This window comes from Calliphora vicina, chromosome 2 (genome assembly GCF_958450345.1).
Source record: "Calliphora vicina chromosome 2, idCalVici1.1, whole genome shotgun sequence".
NCBI classification, from domain to species: Eukaryota; Metazoa; Arthropoda; class Insecta; order Diptera; family Calliphoridae; genus Calliphora; species Calliphora vicina.
Window position 1 is genome coordinate 13,379,331 of NC_088781.1, and position 24,662 is coordinate 13,403,992.

Sequence of the window (24,662 nt, forward strand, 5' to 3'; positions counted from 1 at the left end):
ATATTTGCTGGCATATCCATAACATCCATCTCTGTATTAAAATAAGTATTGCCAATTCAGTAAAAAAAACTATTTAATAACAGAGCTCTCAATTATTGAACGCAATGTATGTAACAAAAACAAGTAAGAGAGCTATATTTTAATATTTTAAATATTTTTATGTAAACAAAATTTATTTTTTTTCCAAATTTTTTTTTTAATTTTTTTTTTTTTTTTTGAAATTTTTTAAGTTAAAATTTTTTTTTTTAAAAAATAAATTTTTGGTTTTTAAAATTTTTTTTTTTTGTGAAAAAAAAAATTCGGGTTCAAAATTTTTTTTTTCGATTTTGACCCATTGTAGGTCCATCTTACTATTATAGTCTTGTATACGTCGTTGCAAAAGTTTTTGAAATATCTATTATTAGATATCCATATTGTCTATATTAATGAGTAGTATGAATAGTAATCCAGATATAGGTCAAAAATCGAAGTTGTCCTGGATTTTTCCTCATATCTCAGCCATTTCTGGAACGATTTTGCTGATTTTAAATAGCAAACTTCTCGAAAGCATGTCTGACAGAATTATCTGGGCTCTTCAGAAAATTGATTTCAACAAACAGACACGGACATGGCTTAATCGACTCCGCTATCTATAAGGATCCAGAATATATATACTTTATAGGGTTGGAAAATTATATTGTGGAAATTACAAACGGAATGACAAACTTATATACATATGTATACCCTTCTCACGAAGGTGAAGGGTATAAAAATACTCCCATTTAACCCAACTCTGCATAAAAATTCTATCTGGCTACACAAAATATGGCAGCACTGTGAGAAATACAGTGGTGTATTTGTCACAGTGCTGCCAACCACTAAGTGCAAAGAATTACGCTCTTAAAAATATTCTTTTACAGCCTATGAAGTGAAAACGCCTTAAAAACATAAATAGTTTGAAATTATCAATATTTTAAAGAATTTTTGTGTGATTTAGCAAATTAATGTTGCTTGGTTGAACTGAAAGAGAAATTAATAATAATTATAAAATGTACAATATTGATTCTGTTACAAAATCATTTGAAATAGCTGAATTAAGAAAAGATTTCGAAAGAAAAATCTAAAGTTTTTCAACAAATCTTAAAAACAAAAAAATATAAACGCTAATATATTGGGTGTATCACATAAAAATGCGGAAATTTTTCAATTTGTTTAGCTTTTTTGAAACATTTGTACAATATAAATTTATTGAAAGTATTGGCCATTGTTAGCTATGACCTTTCCCATTTTTCTGGCAACATATTGTTACGTTTTTACCTTTTAAAAGCGATGGTTTATTTCCTTTAAATAAACCAGATACTTTTGATTGCAAATAAATGCTGTTTAGTAGTTTAAAATTCTTTATTTATTCAAATTTACACTACAACCGTTTAAATAGTCACAATAGCGAGATTCACAATGTAGAGTACTTGGCCTAGTAAAAAAGCAGAAAAGCTATTTATACTTATACAGCACACTGTAAGGCAGTTGACTCGTTAATGTTCTCGCGGACACCTTATATAAGCTGCATTACCATCCAGATGTTTCCAGCACCATGTATCGGTGCTTCCAGAATGTTCTATTTCTACAATGATCAACTCAAAGCTTTTAGTCAATGTGATAATGTTCCAAGTAAACAACATTGTCCACAATTGATGCAACTTGAAACCAGCCGTCAAAAACCGTTGTATTTGAATTCAAATACAATTTCGTAACAATATGGATTTCGAGCCAAAAGAACTGTTCATCTTTTGAGGCCAAGAACGAATCAAGCCAATTTCGAATACTCTTTTTTAAAGTGAAGCGTATTCCACAGAGAGCATTCTGCATCGGTCGAAACAAATAGTAGTCGGACGGGGCAAGGTCTGGACATGTTGCAATACCTGTTAAATAGTTTTTAACAGGTATTGCAACATGTTGCCGAAAGTTGTCATGATGGTTTGTCGATTTCATGTCTGGCCGCATATTAAGGGCATTTTTCGGCCAATGCTGGTTTCAAACAAATCAGTTGCATTCGGTACAGGTTTCCTGTGATGGTATGCCAGATTTCAGTAGCTCATAATAGAGAGGACACTTTTGCTCCCACCAAGTACAGAGCATTACCTTAGCGCCATGCATATTTGGCTGGAGGCCGAGCTTCATTTACGCTGTATTGCGCTTCGGGTTATCTTAATGGATCAATTTTTCATCACAAGTAATTATTAGGTACAAAAATAATTTTCTTTTATAGCGTTGAAGCAGCATTTCGGACATACAAAATCATCTTTCAAGGTCTCTAGACTTCATTTCGTATGGTACCCATTTTAATTGAAATAAAAATTAATAATTTTTGGGTAGATATTTCTCTATAAAATTTTCTATTTCGATAACTCAATAATCTAGAATTTATAAAATATATGAATATTAATAAGAAAATACAATCAATAACCTTATACGCGTGGCTAATATAACAAAAGTCCATTATGTTAACACCTGTTTACAGGTTAAATTCAATAATGAATTTAATTAAAATGCTATGACAAATGCCAGAATAATTTAAGACAATTAACAACAAATAAAAATGCTTCAAATAGGTATTTCTTTGTTTTACAACTTAAGAAGGAATAATAATAATAACTACAAATGAGAAATAAATAAAGTAAATGTTTAAAATAAATTAAAATAAATATGAACAAACTAAAGAAATAGCTAAATAAAATAAAATGAAAATATTGCAAAAACAATGATTGCTAATGTTAGAAAATGTACAAACAATATGATTATTATTGTTTTCAAATAAAACGCACACTAATAGAAACACAAAGAGAAATAGAAAAAATAAATACAATAAATGTAAATGTAGTAGAGTTATTAGAGACGATCGAATATTGATATTCGGTAATATTCGTGAATTGAATTCATGTCATACCACCACTAATCACTCTCATGTATAACAGCGCTGTATTTGGTGGAGTGTGCGAGCGTGTGTTTTTTTAAGAAAAATATGTATGACTCATTTATCAACTGTGGTATAAAGCAACGCGCGCGCTTTTAGTACCATCAAAATAATAATAAAAAAAGAACAGACATAATTTTTACTATACATACTTTTTTTTTGATATTTTTACTACCACTACTACGCCATTGTAAAAGAAAACTGTTAAGAGCCCGTTTCAAATGAATAAAAGAATTGACAAACTACGTAAAATGAAAACCTACAAGCAAAATTCGTACATTCGTACAAACAACAAAAATTATTAGATGATGTATTGTACAATAAATAAAACAAAAACTGAAAACAAATGAAGCCCATAAAAGAATAAAGCAGATTTTAAGTTTATTTGTAAAGCTTCAGCAGAAATTTATACCTACATATGTACATACTAATTTAAAAGAATCTTCTACAAAAGAATAATCTTGAGAAATGAACCCAAAAACAAAATCTCAACTCAAACACTCACTCACTCATAAAGCAGCACAACAATCCACGTGAACTAAATGAATAAAGAATGAGAAGTGAAGTGAAGTGAATTTGCGTATTTTGCAAAAACATAAAAATGTCAGAAATGGGAACAAGTTGTTTCTAAAACAATTGGTAGTAAATGAAATTTGTAAAAAAAAATAGTTGAGAAAATAAAAAAAATAATGAATAATTAAACTTTATCATGTCTAGACCATAAATAAATTCACATAGATCGGAAACTCCGCTTGTCAAAAACCTAACTCAGTTGTCAAAAACCATACTAACAAAAAGAATCCTGACAGTATAACTAGAATGGCGCTAAAGTGAAATTACAAAGGCCAAAGAATACATGGAGACTCACAATACTCCAAGATGTAGGACAGTGCAATCTTAAATGGGAAGACGCGAAAACAACTACAAAAAATCGTGTAAGATGCAGATGCTTTGTGGAAGCCATATGCTCCCAAGAGAGATGAAGATAAAAAAAATATTTAGTAAAAATCACTAATTTCGAAAAAAAAAAATCTAAATTTATTTCCAGAAATTGGTTATTTAATTAAAAATCGCTAATTTTTAAAAAAAAATCGCTTATTAAAAAACGCCAATATAAAAAATCGCCTAATTGACAAAAATCACAAATTTCATTATTTCGAAAAAAATCGCAAATTTAAAAAAAAAATCGCTTATTAAAAAACGCCAATATAAAAAATCGCCTAATTGACAAAAATCACCAATTTCATATAAAAAAAATCTAAATTAATTTCCAGAAATTGGTTATTTAAAATAAAATGGACAATATAATTAAAAATCGCTAATTTTTTAAAAAAAATCGCTTATTAAAAAACGCCAATATAAAAAAATCTCCTAATTTACAAAAATCACAAATTTCATAAAAAAAAAATATTTAGTAAAAATCACTAATTTCGGAAAAATCTAAATTAATTTCCAGAAATTAGTTATTTAAAATAAAATGGACAATTTAATTAAAAATTGCTAATTTTTTAAAAAAAAAATCGCTTGTTAAAAAACGCCAATATAAAAAATCGCCTAATTGACAAAAATCACCAATTTCATAAAAAAAAATATTTAGTAAAAATCACTAATTTCGAAAAAAATCTAAATTAATTTCCAGAAATTGGTTATTTAAAATAAAATGGACAATTTAATTAAAAATCGCTAATTTAAAAAAAAACGCTTATTAAAAAACGCCAATATAAAAAAATCTCCTAATTTACAAAAATCACAAATTTCATAAAAAAAAAATATTTAGTAAAAATCACTAATTTCGGAAAAATCTAAATTAATTTCCAGAAATTAGTTATTTAAAATAAAATGGACAATTTAATTAAAAATTGCTAATTTTTTAAAAAAAAATCGCTTGTTAAAAAACGCCAATATAAAAAATCGCCTAATTGACAAAAATCACCAATTTCATAAAAAAAAATATTTAGTAAAAATCACTAATTTCGAAAAAAATCTAAATTAATTTCCAGAAATTGGTTATTTAAAATAAAATGGACAATTTAATTAAAAATCGCTAATTTAAAAAAAAAACGCTTATTAAAAAACGCCAATATAAAAAATCGCTTAATTGACAAAAATCACCAATTTCATAAAAAAAAATATTTAGTAAAAATCACTAATTTCGAAAAAATCTAAATTAATTTGCAGAAATTGGTTATTTAAAATAAAATGGAAAATTTAATTAAAAATCGCAAATTTAAAAAAAAAAATCGCTTATTAAAAAACGCCAATATAAAAAATCGCCTAATTAACAAAAATCACAAATTTCATAAAAAAAAATATTTAGTAAAAATCACTAATTTCGAAAAAATCTAAATTAATTTCCAGAAATTGGTTATTTTAAATAAAATGGACAATTTAATTAAAAATCGCTTATTTTTTAAAAAAAATCGCTTATTAAAAAAAGCCAATATAAAAAATCGCCTAATTTACAAAAATCACCAATTTCATAAAAACTTTTATTTAATAAAACCTGCCAATATGACAAAATTACAAATTAAATAAACTAGCTTATTGAATAAAATTCCCCATTTTCACTAAAAATCACTAATTTCAAAAAAAAAATAATAATCAAAAAATCACTATTTAAATGAAAATCACGAATTTTATAAAAAACATTTTACATTTATTTAAACATTTGATAATCACAATAAATCAAATATTACAAAAAATCTGGAATTTCATCTAACAATTATAATTTCATAAAAAAAAAATATTTAGTAAAAATCACTAATTTCGAAAAAATCTAAATTAATTTCCAGAAATTGGTTATTTAAAATAAAATGAACAATTTAATTAAAAATCGCTAATTTAAAAAAAAATCGCTTATTAAAAAACGCCAATATAAAAAATCGCCTAATTGACAAAAATCACCAATGTCATAAAACAAAAACAAAATTTAATAAAAATCACTAATTTCGAAAAAATCTAAATTAATTGCTCAAGACAAAGTTGTCTGAGCAAAAGCACTAACAATTTTATAATACTTTTTAATGCGTACCTGGTAATTTTGAATGTTGACAACCATTTGGAAATTTATTATGACATAAATGTATCAGGTATAGACATTAAATCCATTAAAACAAAAGGAAACCTCTGAATTTTTTCCTACAAAATCAAAGAAAATAGTGAACATTTCCATTCAGTTGGAGATTAAAATAAAAATTTCTTTCTTTTGTCAAGTGAAATTATGATAATTTGTGTAAAAAGTTATTAAATTTTAAAATATTACTTTACTTTGAGGTACTTGAAAGAAAATATTGATCAATCGCCTTCATATAGGTTACAAAATCGTAAAATATTAATATCAATAAAACTTATTTAACTCCCTGGTTATACCTGATAAATTTTTATCAGGAAAAACTTCAAAATGGATGTCTAGATAAAAAATTATCAGGTATAGTCTCCATTTATTAGTATTATTTCTTCGTTATGTTATCATAATTGTTAGTGCATTTGCTTAAAGGGGGTCAGACGGCATGTATTGCTTGTGTTTTGTGCCATGTATTGGGACATTTTTCCACATGTAAACATATACATACCGTGTGATCCATATGAAACTTTGTGTATGTAAAATACATGTGTATTACTCGTGACATTTTTGAAATTAGAGCATGTTCTATTTTCGTGTGTATAACAGTGTTGTATTTTGAAATACAACACTGTGTGAGTGCAAAATAAAAAAAAAAAACAAAAAAAAAAGAGTAAAGAAAAATCATAACAAAATAAATTTCATTGCATTAAATATATTTATTGTGATTTAAAAATTTTTTAAATAAATATATTGTTAAAAACAGCAAACATATAAACTAATAGAGGTTATGTCACATGCAATTACATATGTACGTTTGAACGTGGAAATTATGAATTGTATGTATAACGTGAATTTTGACATACACATGGAATTCCATATGTATCGAATACATGCATGTCCTAATACATAAGCAATGCATGCCGTCTGACCCCTCTATTAGACAACTTTGTCTTGACAACAAATGCCATTAATTGTTATGATGAATATTTGTCAAGTATAGACAGGGGATAATATTTCTTTATTGGTTTTCTATTAAATTTGTGTTTAAAGAAAATGTATGTATGATTTTCAAAAATTCTTATAAGCATATGACAGTTTAACAAAAAGTATTGTAATAAATTTAGGTAAATTTTTATATATGATTTTAATGACTAAATTAGTAAAGAAACTCATAAAAATCTCAGCTTTTTTGCTTGTTACAAATGCGGAAATTATTACGTTTTGGTTTGAAAACAAAATTTAATGTGTTAAACATGCCAACATATTGCGGACAGCCAAGCCAGCCAGCCAGCAAGCAGCTTCATTTAATATTTATCTTTGTATATCAATCTATAGCCATCCATCATCATCATCTAAGTTAAACAATTGCTATGCTGGTGATTTAAAAATAACATAAATAAAACAAAATACATAAAATTGTTTAAATAAAGAAAATGATAATAAGATAAATATGGCTGGCATACAATTTTTCAGGTGTATTTTTTAAAGCACTTGTTCGTATTTTTTAAGTTAATGCAATGAAAAGAAAAACTTTTTTTTGGAGAAAAATTTTAATTTTCTTAAAAAATTCATAACTTCAATAAATTGTTAATAAAATATTTATGACAAATATTTATCATAAAAATAAATGTCGTTTGTTGTCAAGACAAAGTTGTCTGAGCAAAAGACCTAACAAATCTTGCCATGACGAAGCAATAACAGCAATAAATGGAGGCTATACCTGATAATTTTATATCTTGGCGTTTATCAGACAAAAATTTATCAAGTATAGGGTAACATATTACGAAAAAAAATTTATTTTTAAACGGAATAATTCATATTTACTTTTATTTTCTTTCAAGTTTGTTAAAATTGGGCATAAAAATACGTCAGATAGCAAAATTACTAGAAAGCGAATAAAATTCTGAAGAAAATATCCATTTTAAATGATAATTTCTGTTTAATACATTAAAATCTGTCAGATTTTCTAAAAAACAATAGGAAAATAATAAACAATAACATTGCAGCAGACATTTTTCTTATCACTGTGCATTGTTTGTTGTTGTTGTTTCTTTAGTCTATGACACTTTGTTGTTTTTGCTAATTTGTCTCTCTTTATTATTTTTAACGGGTTTTGCTAGGGTTGCCAGCTCTAAATCGACAAAAACAGTACAGTTAAGGAAGAAAATATGTAAACAAAGTACAATTTATTAAAATCAGCCAAATCTTAAGATTTTAGCACTAGAGCTACAAAAATTATAAGCAGTTCAGCTCATAAAATAATAATAATACAATATTATTAAAATTGATTAAATAATGTAATGGAATTTTTCATAATTCCCCTACAAAAAAAAGATCAATAAACCTAAATTTGATGGTTTGTTTTTAGCAAAAAAAAAATATTTGCTTAGTAAAATTAACAGATGATAAGCTTAAGAGTCTTGTTGATGGCCGGCCAGTCACTTTTCATTTTAAAAACCTAAAAATTTTAATGTTTAAACAAATTTGAGTTGTTTGTACAATATAAAAAAACATTTAAAAATAAACATACAAAATATGACATTGACAATGAAATGTTTAAACAAAAAAAAAAAACTTAAAAATTTGTTAACAACAATTTGTTATAGAGGCTTTAGGCCCGAAAAAATCAAACACAAAACCTGAAATTTCTTGCACACATTAAACATTTTATTTTCAAGTGCGTAAAAGACATAAAAAAAAACAAATTATAAAACAAATGACGCACAATTTGTAGAAATAAACAAAAAACAATGGCATAATAATATATTTAAAAGAAACAAAAAAAGAAGATAAATCAGATATACAGTGGTGGTCAAAACATATGCAACCAGAAACAGAATTTTACAAAAGTGGTTTAAACTAGTTTAAGATGTAAACAAAAATATTAATTTGCTTATAATATTTTTTAATTAATGCTTTAAAAATAAGAATATGAAATTTAATTCAGAATTTTTTGCATTGAAAAGAAAAAAAAATTAAAAAACTACGTATGGGTTGATATTTCATTGGTCAAAACATATGCAACTAATTGCTTTTAAAACATTTCTGTCTATAAAACTTAATATTTCGTGGCAAATCCTATATTTTCAATGACGGCCTTACATCGGCAAGGCAGTAAAGCTATCAAATTGGTAATAAAATTTGCAGGAATAGCGTTCCAAGCATCTACCAATCCTTGAAACATAATATCTGAATTAGTGCAATTTTCGGGGTCGATTCTTTGATTAACGATTTCCCAAATATTCTCAATGGGATTTAAATCTAGTAATTGTGGTGGCCATTCCATTACCGAAACTCTTTCTTGTGCTAACCACGATTTAACAACATGTGAAGAGTGCTTGGGGTCGTTATCGTGCTGAATAACTCATCGAAGAGGCATATTATCCTCAGAATTTGGAAGCATTACTCTTTCCAAGATGTCTCTATAGATAAATCCATCCATTATTTCATTAATTTAGAGCGATGGGACAACTCCAGCAGCAGAAAAACAACCCCCATACCATTACGTTGCATCCTGCATGCTTCACCGACGTTTTCCCTACGCGCAAAAACCGCTTATATCAAAACGTAATCAAAAGAAACGTTTGAAGTTTGCTATGGAGTATTTAAATTGGCCAGAAAACAAATGGACGACTGTCCTATTTAGCGACGAATCCGAATTTAATATCATCGGAAGTGATTTCATGTGTTACGTAAGACGACCACTTAACACGCGGCTTCAAGCACGATATTGTAAAAAGACACTGAAACATGGAGGATGCAACGTGATGGTATGTGGGCAGTTTTTCTGTTGCTGGAGTTGTCCCATCGCTCTAAATTAATGAAATAATGGATGGATTTATCTATAGAGACATCTTGGAAAGAGTAATGCTTCCAAATTCTGAGGATAATATGCCTCTTCGATGAGTTATTCAGCACGATAACGACCCCAAGCATTCTTCACATGTTGTTAAATCGTGGTTAGCACAAGAAAGAGTTTCGGTAATGGAATGGCCACCACAATTACTAGATTTAAATCCCATTGAGAACATTTGGGAAATCGTTAATCAAAGAATCGACCCCGAAAATTGCACTAATTCAGATATTATGTTTCAAGGATTGGTAGATGCTTGGAACGCTATTCCTGCAAATTTTATTACCAATTTGATAGCTTCACTGCCTTGCCGATGTAAGGCCGTCATTGAAAATATAGGATTTGCCACGAAATATTAAGTTTTATAGACAGAAATGTTTTAAAAGCAATTAGTTGCATATGTTTTGGCCAATGAAATATCAACCCATATGTAGTTTTTTATTTTTTTTTTCTTTTCAATGCAAAAAATTCTGAATTAAATTTCATATTCTTATTTTTAAAGCATTAATTAAAAAATATTATAAGCAAATGAATATTTTTGTTTACATATTAAACTAGTTTAAACCACTTTTGTAAAATTCTGTTGCTGGTTGCATATGTTTTGACCACCACTGTATATGATAAATTTTATACAAAAAGGTTTTTAGTCAAGGCAGAAATTATTTCAATTTTAATAGACATAAATTCATTATTTTTTTCCTTTAATTTTACTGATAATTCTATTTAAAATTTTAAAAGTGATGCAATATTTAGCTGTCATTACATTTTCCAAAAAAAAAAAATATTCAAAATCGTCTTTAATCTCTACTTGTAAAATTACAAAATTGTCATATCAAATAAACTTTAATTTCAATTTCTACTATCAGGTTTTTTTGTTTTACAAATCATAATAAAATATTTTATTTTCAATTTTATTTTTTGTTTTTCTCTAATTCCACTAATTTAACACTCAAATACATACAAAATTTATTTGAAAACAGAAATAAATAAAATTTATTTTTGTTCTAGTTCTGATAATCGAAGGTCATCATGTTATAATCTGAACAGTTGTGTGATTTTTAAATAAATTGTTGTTTTTCTATTTTATTTTATTATATTTTATTAAAAATCACACACACACACTTAGCCACTACTTACTCATTAAGATTTGAAAACGAAACAAAAAAAAAATAAATAAAAAATGTTCTTACACGTATTTTAATTTGAAAATGCGAAACAAATTTAGAAACGTGAAGGTATTTTGTTGTCTAATTATATTTAGCGGTGTTTTTGAAAAAGAAATTAACAAAAAAACAAAAGCCACAATAATTAATGGCAAATTTTTTACAATAAATTATTTCAAACAAAAATTATTGAATTTTTTTTACATTTAGAGGTTTGTGTTTATATTTGAGTGAAAAAAAAAATTGTAAATAAAATTTGCAAGTTTGTAGAGCTGTTTTTTTTTTTTTGTAAACAAACAGCTGTCTAATTTTGACATTTGAAATGTCAAAATGCTACACATATTGAAAAAAATCGGTTAGAGGGTCTTTCTTTGATATTTAATTGTTGTTTAATAAGAGATATTTTGAATTTTATAATAAGACATGTTAAAATATAATTAAAAGAATTTGTAAATTTGCATCTCAAATTTATAGAAGAGAAATGAAAAGAATTCTTAAAAAGTGAATCCTTTCTCAGTTTCGAATATATAGTTTTAATTAAAACTTCCCTTCATTATAATTGAGTTTTTCTCTAAATTAAAATGAATTTCTACCAGAATTCCAAAAAACTCCCACCATGTACGTGTAGACACGCTTGTTTTGTTTAGCTACAAAAAGTGACAACACTTGTTTTTAAAAATTTCAACAAAAAAAAACACACGAATAGGAATTTATTTCTAAAAAAAAGGTTTAAAAATATAAAAACAAAATGTAGCTACTTAAAAACGTTACCAGTTTTAATATGAAAAATAAATAGAAACTTACAAATACCAACAAAACCAAAAAGACAATATTTGTTTTTAATTTTTTTTTCTCCATTATTTTTTACCTAACGTTGCTAGTGTTGACCAAATATCGAAAAAAGGTAAACTACAATAATAACAAAAGTTAAGATTACCATAAAGGTTGGTTGTTTTTCCGGATTTTTTTTGTTGTGTATTTCGATTTTGTTTTTTTTTTTTATTTTTGTTCAAAGTGTGATATTGAGGAGTTAAATACAATGGCTTTGTATTTTAAAGTTTTAAGGTTATTTAGAAGTTACTTACAGTGAGTGACTCGATATTCATTATTTGAAAATGGTATTGATTGTTTTTGGAAAATTTTCCACTACAGAAAAGAAATTTAAAATGAGATTTAAGCTATTGAATTATTTTTCATATAATGATCATCAAATTGATAATAATGATGATCGCAGATGTGTGTTTAGACTTGTTTGTGACTGTCGGTGTTTTTTGTTGTTGTTGTTAATAAACTGGTCTTAATATTTTTCTTTTTTTTTTGCTTTTTCAAGTAGCAATTGTTTGTTGAAACATTGTTGAAGTCTTAAAATTTAATAGATTTTTTCATATAATAATAGATGACATGGGTAAACTATGATGTACACTATTTACACTATGTAAACTATTGTTTACACTATGTAAACTATTGTTTACACTATGTAAACTATTGTTTACACTATGTAAACTATTGTTTACACTATGTAAACTATTGTTTACACTATGTAAACTATTGTTTACACTATGTAAACTATTGTTTACACTATGTAAACTATTGTTTACACTATGTAAACTATTGTTTACACTATGTAAACTATTGTTTACACTATGTAAACTATTGTTTACACTATGTAAACTATTGTTTACACTATGTAAACTATTGTTTACACTATGTAAACTATTGTTTACACTATGTAAACTATTGTTTACACTATGTAAACTATTGTTTACACTATGTAAACTATTGTTTACACTATGTAAACTATTGTTTACACTATGTAAACTATTGTTTACACTATGTAAACTATTGTTTACACTATGTAAACTATTGTTTACACTATGTAAACTATTGTTTACACTATGTAAACTATTGTTTACACTATGTAAACTATTGTTTACACTATGTAAACTATTGTTTACACTATGTAAACTATTGTTTACACTATGTAAACTATTGTTTACACTATGTAAACTATTGTTTACACTATGTAAACTATTGTTTACACTATGTAAACTATTATTTACACTATGTAAACTATTGTTTACACTATGTAAACTATTGTTTACACTATGTTAACCATTGTTTACACTATGTAAACCATTGTTTACACTATATAAACTATTGTTTACACTATGTAAACCATTGTTTACACTATGTAAACCATTGTTTACACTATGTAAACCATTGTTTACACTATGTAAACCATTGTTTACACTATGTAAACCATTGTTTACACTATGTAAACTAAACTATTGTTTTACATGTAAACTATTGTTTACACTATGTAAATTATTGTTTACACTATGTAAATTATTGTTTACACTATGTAAACTATTGTTTACACTATGTAAACTAGGGTTTACACTATGTAAACTAGGGTTTACACTATGTAAACTAGGGTTAACGCTATGTAAACTAGGGTTTACGCTATGTAAACTATAGTTTACACTATGTAAACTATGGTTTACACTATGTAAACTATGGTTTACACTATGTAAACTATGGTTTACACTATGTAAACTATGGTTTACACTATGTAAACTATGGTTTACACTATGTAAACTAGGGTTTACGCTATGTAAACTATAGTTTACACTATGTAAACTATAGTTTACACTATGTAAACTATAGTTTACACTATGTAAACTTGGGTTTACACTATGTAAACTATGGTTTACACTATATAAACTATCAATTCTACTGTGTTTAAAAACTACCATTTAGTTTAAGTCAGTTTATATTCCCCAACAAAAATCCATTTGAATTCCAAACAAACAATGAAAGGAAGTGAAGGGCATGAAAAAAAAACTGCCTCATCATCATCATCACCAAAAAAAAATTAAAACAAATTTAACACTTATTTCTAATTTATTTACGGCACAATGGATTTTGAATGATTTCTTAAATTCACTGAAGTATGAAATTGATTTTAAGTTGAAATTTATTTTAAACAGAATTTAACAGAAATACGTAGTAATTTATTGTTTGAAAAAATGTGAAAAAAAGGATACAATTAATTTGAAAGGAATTGTTTATTCTTTTTTTTTCAAGATTAGAAAACTTAATTAAATTTATTGTATTATTAGCGAGAAGAACTAACTTACCGTTTTAAATGATCTCTTTTATTATCCTCACGTACAACAACTTGTGTTTCTTGGGCTATTTGTCCAAAACAAACGTTGTTGGTCTCTCGTACCATTTTTGTTTATGAAACTTCATGGAGGCGAATTTTATTTTTTTAAATGGGCGCACTCCAAACCCATTCAAAAATTTTTGCTGTGAAAACAAAAATCGTCAATTAGCGATATTTTGTTTTCTCATTTCTGCATATTATTTATTATTATTATTTGCATGCAAAATTTCATTTCATTGGTTCGATTTATTTTTGAAATTTTTTTTCTTTTTTTTAATTTCTATATAGATTTTTCGCTATATATTTATATTTTTTTTTGAGGGAAATTGCCGTGGTTATCTAGAAAGAGAAGAAATGAAGGAAATAATTAATAAACTAATTTACAATCAAATGAGTTATCCCTTTTAAAGGGGGGATAATGGGAAAATTTGGGGGGAATAAGGTAACTTTAGTATCGTATCAAGATATGTTGAGACCTCGTATCTAAAATTTACATGTATCTAAATCAGTGAACTCGGTTTTTGTTTTAAATAACTTAATCTGTCATTTATTCTCACTTAGTTATTGAACATTATACTGTAAACAACAAAGTTTTCTTTGCTTCGAAAATGTCGAATTATGTGCCAACAAAGCGTCATATGCCGGAAGTTTTGCTTTACTTTTTTAATTTTAAAACATAGTTAAAACTAAGGTGAATGTCTTCCATCGGCTTCAGATGGTTTCTTCGGTTTAGAAGTGGTGATTTTGCCACAGAAGACAAATATCGCCAGATCATCCAAAAAAAGTTTGAAGACCCAGGATTGGAGGCATTACTCCATGAAGATGGTTTTCAAACTCAACGAGAGCTTGCAAAATCATTTGGAGCTACTTAAGCAGCGAATTCATCCAAGATCAGGATTATTGGGTACCATACGAATTGAAGCTGAGAGACCTAGAAAGACGATTTTGAAGCTTAAACGCTATAAAAAGAAATAAATTTTGCACTGAATCATTACTTGCGATGAAAGAATGATCCGTTACGATAACCCGAAGCGTATGAGAAGTCCGGCCAACCAGCCGAATCGATACCAAAGCCAAATATCCATGGCGCTAAGGTGAGACCAAAAGCGTCATATCCATTATTAGCTTCTGAAATCTGGACAGACCATCACAGGGAACCTGTACCAAACGCAACTGATTTTTTTGAAGTAAGCATTTGCCGAAAAACGCCCAGAATATGCGGTCAGACATGAAACCGTAAAATTCCATCACGACAACGCTCGGCCACATGTTGCAATACATGTTAAAAACTATTTAGAATGAATTGGTTGGGAAGTTTTGCCCCACCCACCTAATAGTCCAGACCTTGCCCCGTCCGAATACTATTTGTTTCGATCGATGCTTCACCTTAGAACAGAGTATACGATATTGACTTGATTCGTTCTTGGCCTCAAAAGATGAGCAGTTCTTTTGGCTCGGAATCCATATGTTCCGAAAGAAATCACAATATTAAACTTAATTGCATTTAATATGTGGTAGGTCCTCTTTTCTGAGTGACCTCATTCTGAATGGACCAGCTTTGTTGTTGTCAGGGAATCTATTTTATACCTCTCTTCCATTATTACAGTTTTTAGCTGATCTTTACTCGTTATATTGTGCTGCAGAATCTTTCATTCCAAGTGATCTCATAGATGCTGAATCGGGTTGAGATCAGGTGACTGAGCTGGTGATTTAATTGCTTAGGAACATTAGAAATAAGCCATTCCTTTACTAATCTAGAGGTGTGTTTGGAATAGTTGTCTTGTTGGAAGCAATACAAACGTTCCAAGTCAAATTTTTCAGCGATTTGTTTTAAGTTTTCTTTTAATATATTAAGGTATGCATATTTATCCATCGTATTTTCAATAAAAATAAGATTTCCCAACCCAGATGAAGTTTAAAATTTCCAATTTGACTCCATATTGTTTCTCAGTTCCTAGTTTGTTCAAATACCTACCTAACCTAAAATCTTAGTTAAAAATTAGCAAAAATATTAAACCTAATATTATGTACTAACTAAAACTGTGATTCTATTCAGATTCTAACATTTCTGAACTGAAAAAACTGAGCAAAATAAAATCCATAATAACCAGTTTTCAATACACGTTCTGTTTTTGGTCTGCAAAATTCTTATTTGTCATTATTGTCAACCACCACCACCAGCAGCAGCAGTAAGCATTAAAAACCAACCAACTTAAGATGTTTGGATGAATTCTGCAATGTTATTGCTGGATTTCTTATGGCATGACATGGCTGCTTATAAAAAAAAAAAACTTAAAACGAACCATGCTTCTTCTACTGCTGCTGCTGCTGCTGCTTTAAGCTGTCTTTGGTGGTGGCTGACGGTAATGATGATGGTGCTGGTGGTGGTGCTAACCAAAAATATCACACAGCCAAATAACGACGACAACAACTATAGCAACAATAACATTAAAATCATACCATTAACAGCAGTAGCGACAGTGGTGGCAGCAGCAACAGCAGTATTAAAACCATTTGAGTTCAAACTATACATTTATGGTTAAATATACAACAAAAATAATACAATAATAAAAATACAAACAGAAAAAAAAAAGAGTAGACGCAGAAAACAGAAACGACGTGTTTTTTTTTCTCAACAAGACCAAAAATATACACACATCGAGTACTACATTTAGTCAGCTACACAATATTAGTTAGTAGTCTCTGCTGCTGCAAACTTAGCAGCAAAATCACACATTTCTACAATACAACACACACACCGACGAACACTTACTTACAAACATGCATGTACAAATATAAAATTCTTCTTAAAAACGTAATACGAAATTTGACAACATTGCTTTTTGTATTTTTTCCTCTCTTCGTGTAGAGCAGCAAATGTTTTTTTGTTGTTGTTGTTTTTTCTGTTTTGTTCATGTCTTGTTTTGTTTGTGTTTTAGTAGTGAAATTCGACAACGATGCTAATTTGCTGTTTTTATAATAATTGTTGGGTTTTTTTTTCTCAACTCTGCTTCTTCTTTTACAGTATGACTGGTATATCAGTACACGAGCGTGTGTGTTTGTGTGTATGTTAATGTTTATTATTTCAGCCCGTGTAAGAGCGAAAGAGAGGCAAATGGTATAAAAAATGTTCTATTATTATAAGAGGAAAAGAGTAAAAAAATGGCAAGTTGTGTTATTAAAGTTGGGCCATCTCATCCATATGTAGTGTAGTAATGTATGTGTGCACATAGTCATAATGTTGACGACCACGATGATGATGATGATGAAGACGATGACGACTACAAAGACTACGACGACGTTGATGTTATGTTAAGAGGGTATTGTTGTAAAGTTTCTTTTATAATTCTCCTTTTTTGTTGTTGTTTATTTGTTTGTGTATATTTTTTTGTTTTATTTCAAAGATTTCTGTTATACACATTGCGCCTTGGTCGAACAAAAACATAAACACACACAATAATAATTCGTTTTAAGAAGAAGAAACAAACTTGAATGTTTTGTGCGAGATGAAGAAGAAGAGCCATAAAAAAACAAGGATATTTTTATTTTGTTATGAAGAAAGAATCAGAATCCAACTCGTAATAGGTAGATATATGTAGATAGTTACATATAATTTTATATAGAAAAAGCCTTAGGATTTTGAATATTTTTATTTAAAAAAAAAAATAATTAAGATTTAGGCAATATTCAGGTGGTTGTAGGGATTTGTTTTTGATTTACATAAAGATTGGGTTTTGTAATTAAAGAGAATTTTTTTGGAATAATGGAAATTGTTCCAACCAGAAATTTGTGGTTGATCTCTGATAGTGTTTTCACTCCTAATGTTAAAACCTCGTTTTAATGTTAAAACCTTAATCAGCTGATTTTGCGTTCACATTATAACTTTACATAAATCTGGTTTTAACAACAGCTGTTTTTGTTTGTTCAAAAGCATTTGAATTTTTTTGTTGCTCCTGAGTTCATTTTTTTAATTTGTCAAAGGCTTTCTTCGTTTTTATACCTATTTGTTTTGATTTTGTTATCAGCTATTTTCAAAATTTTCATGTTGGTTGCTCTGAATTTAGTACCTACATCGAATAAAAAGTGTTGTACCTATTTCATAAAACCTACTTAAATCCAATTCAAAAATGGTTTTAACATAATTTTGTATGGTTTTACTGATTTTGATTTTAAAGTTATGTACATAGTATGCAAATTATTTAAAACACGATTTTTCATACATTTGTATTGATGATCATTTAATTGGTTCCGAGATTCATAATTTTTCATAATTACATAAATTTTAAAAAGACGCAGCTTCAAATCGACGCAGAACGAAGCAATGCAAACCGGGGTATTAGTGTATTTGAGCTTTTTTATTAAAATACTGTCAAATTAAAAGTATTTATTAGAATCTTTGAATTATGTAAAAGATAAAAATTTACTAGAAAATGTGCAAATTATTAAAAAATTCCACGAACCAGAAGTACAAATTTCTTAATATTTGAGCTTTTTCATCAAAATACTATCAAATTAAGAGTATTTATTAGGATTTTTATTAAATCTTGAAGCTTTAGAAACAAAATTTGATAAAAAAAAATATGAAAATTAAGCTTTTATAGCCTTGGGTACAAAATTATCCGAGCAAATATTGGTCAACTATAACCCCAAGTGCATAAAATATTAATCATGAGACACCGAGTAAAATTTCGAAGAAAAAACGTGGAAATAAATCTGTAATTTTTAAACATCCATTTCAATCAAATTTGAAAGTCAAATATTTTAAGCTTTTTCAGTAACTTAAAGGGTTAATTTAGCATAAAATTTAATCTTCACCCCTTAGGTAATAAATATTTCTTTGAAATCCGCTAACTTGATTTATGTAAAATCAAAAATTTGCCTACATTTAACGCCGGTGGTTAAAGCTATAACGTTTCCCAATTTCAATAAAATCTTCAGTATATTAAGGTTTGAGTAGTAACAGTATAAAATAATGGGTTATTTACCTAATTATTGGCAAAAAAATATTTTTTCGAAATCTTTCAAGTTCAAAAATATGAGAAGTACCTGTCTTTTTTCCCACATATGTTTTTAATAAATCTCTAAAGAGCACTTTTATTTCATTTATTTTCGAATTTTTTTTAAAAAAGTTCGAAGTTGAAGTTTTTTGTACGGTATCAAAATTAATGTTTTTTGGGTTTATTCAATACCAATTCCAATTGTATTTCAAACATTTGCAGTTATTTTTAAGAATTTACAAATACAAATAGAAATTTCTGAAATATAATTGGAATATTCTGAAATATAATTAGAAAATTCTGAAATATAAATGAAAACTTCTGAAATATAATTGGTAAATTGTGAAATATAATTGGAATATTCTGAAATATAATTGGAAATTTCTGAAATACAAATAGAAATTTCTAAAATATAATTGGAATATTCTGAAATATAATTAGAAAATTCTGAAATATAAATGGAAATTTCTGAAATATAATTGGAAAATTCTGAAATACAATTGTAAATTTCTGAAATACAAATTGAAACTTCTGAAATATAAATGGATTTTTTGGCAATAATAATCAATTGGAAAATTTTAAATACAAATGGGAAGTTCTGAAATGCAATTGGAAATTTCTGAAATACAATTAGAAACATTCTAGAGTTAGTTCAAAGGCATGCGAAATTGTATTAATATTCGTTGAAATTACTCATTTTGAAATGCAATAAAAATATTTTCAATAAAAATAATAAAAAAATAAAATAAAAAAAATCTGTTTAAAAAATCACTTAGTAGACCTGGTAAAATTTCTAATAAATCTGCTTAATAAGTCAATTTGAAGAACTTTAAAAGGCATTCGGGGTTGTCATAGAATCCAATGATTGTTGAAATCGGTTTTGAAAACGACAAAAAAGGTACATTTGACTTACGAAATCCAATGTAAATTTTAATCGATAAAGAATTTAATTCTAGATCTAATATAAAACCGATAACTTTCGATTTCACCAGACCAATGTACTTTTTCTGTCGTTTTCAAAACCGATTCCGACAATCATTGGATTCTATGAAAAAATCTATTAAAAAACACTACTAAATTCTATAATACTCCCTAAAAATCACCCAACGTTGTGTAAAATTTCAGTAGAACCCCCTCGTACCTGGACGAGAAAACAAAATTATCGATTCGAAACGCAGTTAGCACGTTTGGCTGGCAGTTAAACAAAATAAAAACAGCAAAACCAAGTGACGTTAACGTTATATAAAAATTCATTAAAAAAAAACAACAAAATACACACACACACAAATACTTAGTACATTACTAGCATTGTAAGGAAAATTGTAGCTTTACTTTGATGAAAGTCGATAATAAAAGCAACAGAAACAGCAGCAGCAGCAACAAAAACTTAAAGTAGTAGCTTTGCAACATAAACACAAATGTGTTTTTGTAGTTTGAACTCAATGCGCAAACTCTAGACAACAACAAACCAACAAACAAAATAAACACACTCTCTTGCTCTTCTCACTCTGTAGCTCCCTTAAAACATGCTGTATTTTCCATTGTGTTTACAAAATGTGTTTATTTTGTTTTTATACGATTGTTGTTGTAGTTGTTGTATAAAGGTGTTTGTTTTTCGCATTTCTATGGTTATGTTTATGTGTGTATGTTTATGCTACAATATTGTTGTAGTTCTTGTTATTACAAAAGCTACAATTTATTTTGTATCTTGTAGTTTAATGGTTTGTATATATTTTTTCAATAACTAGGTGCGTCTTTTTCAGTTGGATTTTTTTTTAAATGTTTTTGGTAGATATTTTTATTTATTTTGTTCTGTTTTTGCTGCTTTTTCATCATCATCATCATAAACAACCTCATCGTCATCGGAGGGAGTCTGTTTTCATTTTTTTTTTATTTGTAAATTTAATGTTTTCTGTTCAACAAAATTCACATTGAAAGGTTTCTTTGCACTTCAAGCGAAAATTAGTTTTTAGTCGTACGAGTGCTGTTTATAAGCTGACAACAATTTTGCTTTTGTAATTGAAGCACTGCAGGCAATTTCGGTTTTTTTTTTCTTCTGTTCTTCTCTTTATTTAATGGGCGATTTTTGGACCACTGCAATGATTGTTAACGATCTTTTTTTTTTAAGTTTTAAGCAGTAATTATTGCTGCTTGAAAATTTTGAAATTTGTTTTAAGAGAGTTTATTAAAATATTTGTTTGGCAGCTATTAAATCAAAATGAGTACCTATGTACTTATTTAAACAGTTGTGAAATTTACTGAATAATACAGACGAATTTAGACTGAAATCTGTTTAGTCTGGAAGAGACTACATATTTTCCATTTGTGCATTGCTCACATCAATATTAGAAGTTTAAAATACGTCTATTTTGTTTAAGATTAATTCGTTCACATCCTTCTCTTGGGTTCGTAAGAACCTAGTTTCCCCATCTGTTACTATTTTGATCAAAAGTTTATTAAACAAATTTTGTATGGAATTTTTGTTTTATAATCCTTTGATAAAATAAAAATTTCATTAAGAATAACATCATAAATACAGTGCACTTGCGATAATATGAACTAATTAAAACCAGGTCCGATCACTTTTGCAAGATTGTTCATATTTGCGAATGGCATCTAATTCCCATCAACAGCTAGGGAAGTCAAAAAATTATTAAGCAGTAGAATTTAGTTACTATCCGTTGATTTAGATTTCAACTCTGTGTAGATAGATGATATAGGTCATATTGTTCATATTTTAAAATATGAACAGCTTAGTTCACTAAGTTCATATTTTAGAGTACCCTATGGAAGTGAAAAGTGTTCATATGTTCTTATTGTCTAAAGTTCCACCTAGTGACAAAATTACCACTTAATATAACAATCTTTGGATTGAGACTTGGATCGTTCCAGAGTGAAGATCTAATTGTCATGGTATTGCATTTCGTATCATGTTTAATATGTATATCCCAGGACCCCAACAATCCTTATCTCTTCTCAATCCCCAAATAATCGTACAAAGATCCATCATATGATCACAATATTAAATATTCGAATGCTTTTTCTTTTGAACCGTTAAACCAATCTTTGGGTTGAGACTTTAATCGTTCCAGAGCGAAAATCCAATTTTCATGGGATTGCATTTTTATCATGTCTAATATGTATATCCCAACAATCCTTATGTCTTCTTAGTCCCCAAAAGATCTATCATATGCTCACAATATTTAATATTCGAGAGCATTTCCTCTTATACCTTTAATCGGACAGATAGATAGGAAGTCCCTCCTATCACCTACTATAGATTTAAAAATCGAATTCATTGAGTGCCATAACTTCCTTAAAATGCACCGTTAACAGGATAGGCAAAATGCAATGCTCATTTATGAATCAAATTCCTTGATTTCCATACTTCATTTCCCACATATTCGCACAACTTTAAACTCCTCCAAAAATCGAGGAATGGAGTTAGTGTCATATAGACAGATTCTTAACCACAAGAAAGTTGGAAAGCAGACTCCGATGCTACAATTTTGGATTTATCCATTATTAGTGCTAAAAGCGAAGTATGCTTAAAATTTGCCAATATTTGCTCCATAGAAATGTCGTATTACAACTGCTTAGAAATTTTTTTTAAATTCGAAGCCTACTAGAGTCTTTATCTAGCGGGGATCCAGTGAGCTCCAGGACTTTGTCCTGTCTGTCTACCCAAAGCGGGTAGAGGATTGGTTTAATGACTGATGTTTGACCTTTACGACAAATTTCGAACAGCCGAATCCTAATAGGAGCTGTTGCTGAACACAACAGAGCCATGTGGTATTAATGTGCTGGATTGGGTGGCGTTCGTGGTACATGGGCTAGAACATAGCTTTCGATCGTTGTTAACGGTGTGTTGTGGGGGCCCACGTTAATAATAACGGCTTGGTATTTATAGGTCGCTGGTGTTAATCAAAACTTGCGCTGATGAACTCTGGCAATTGGTCTCCTATCTTGTTGACTAGATGAGCTATGAGATGGCGGGGATTAGATAGCCCGAGCAAGGAGCTTGTTCATTGATCTGTGCAGTCAATATACGAAAATATGCAAATTGTGTGTAAATTAAGTCACACGCTTTTACTTCTATCCGGTGTTGGAAGCACTGCGCTATTAGGCTTTTGGGCATGTACGCACGTTAAACCTTGTCACACGAGGTTCACACTGGTTTATCAGGCCGGATATAGTTTCTTTGATATTTATCCTGGGATTGCTATTTGACTAGCTAGCTATGGATGGCAGTGATTAGATAGCCCGAGCTAGGGGTTTGTGCATTGATCTGTGCAGTTAATGTGCAAGAAGTGGCCAATTGTGTGGTCCTTGCAAGGCGGTGATAGACGTATTTACTTCTATCCGGTGTTGGGAGCACCGTGCGATTACGCTTTTGGGCAGGTATGCACGTTAATCTTCAACACACTTGTACAAATGACAGTTCGTCACACCTTGTCACACGAGGTTCACACTGGTTTATCAGGCCGGATATAGCTGCTTTGATATTTGTCCTGGGATTGCTATTTGAGTAGTTATGGATGGCAGCAATTAGATAGCCCGAGCTAGCGGTTTGTACATTGATCTGTGCAGTTAATGTGCAAGAAGTGGCCAATTGTGTGGTCCTTGTAAGGCGGTGATAGACGTATTTACTTCTATCCGGTGTTGAGAGCACCGTGCGATTAGGCTTTTGGACAGGTACACACGTTAATCTTGAACACACTTGTACAAATGACTGTTCGTTAGCGCAAACTTCATCTTCAGCAACAAGTAAACTGTTACACGAGGTTCACTAGTTGGTAGCATTTCCAAGTTACATTCTGGTGATGATTTTTAACCGAGATTGTCCATAGATCTTCGTATATAGTTATCTCTCGCGATGTTGACATGAATTGGCCACCAATATCACAAGATTTGATTCCATTTGATCCCTTTTTCTTGAAGGATTAAGCGAAGGCAATGAAATATGCATTTAAAGGCCTCAAATATTAACCGGATTTATGTGGTAGGGTCATTGAAAATTGTACTTTTCTGACCACATAGATTTACAATTATATTTTTAAATTGAGGGGTAGCTTAAGTAATATTTCGGTTTAAATAACAAGTCTACAGTTGGATACTCTGTTCCAAAGTGAAACGTTTCCCAGAGAGGGCGTTCTGCATCTATCGAAACAAATATGTAGTAGTCGGATGGGGTATGGTTTGGACTATAAAGCAAAACTTCCCAACCACTTCATTCTAAATAGGTATTGCAACATTTGGCATATTACGGTTTCATGTCTGGCAGCATATTCTTGTTGCGTTCGTTACAGGTTAAATATGATAATTTGGCTAGAGTTCAGCAGCTCATAATAGATAGGACCCTTTTGCTCCCACCAAATACAGATCATTACCTTAACCCCATGGATATTTGGATTTGGTGTCTATCCGGCTATATTGTAATGGATCCATTTTTCATCGCAAGTA

At 28.8% G+C, this 24,662-nt stretch overlaps 1 protein-coding gene across 3 annotated transcripts in view; it reads right to left on the reverse strand.

The window, feature by feature from the left end:
• spen (split ends) overlaps positions 1-24,662 on the reverse strand; it is a 136,122-nt gene that overhangs the window by 98,412 nt on the left and 13,048 nt on the right. For all 3 annotated transcript variants that reach the window (XM_065501158.1, XM_065501157.1, XM_065501159.1), the window contains one exon: positions 14,174-14,541. In XM_065501158.1, coding sequence (XP_065357230.1) covers positions 14,174-14,268 — 95 coding nt within the window. In that variant the 5' untranslated portion in view covers positions 14,269-14,541. The remainder of the gene's footprint in view (positions 1-14,173; positions 14,542-24,662) is intronic.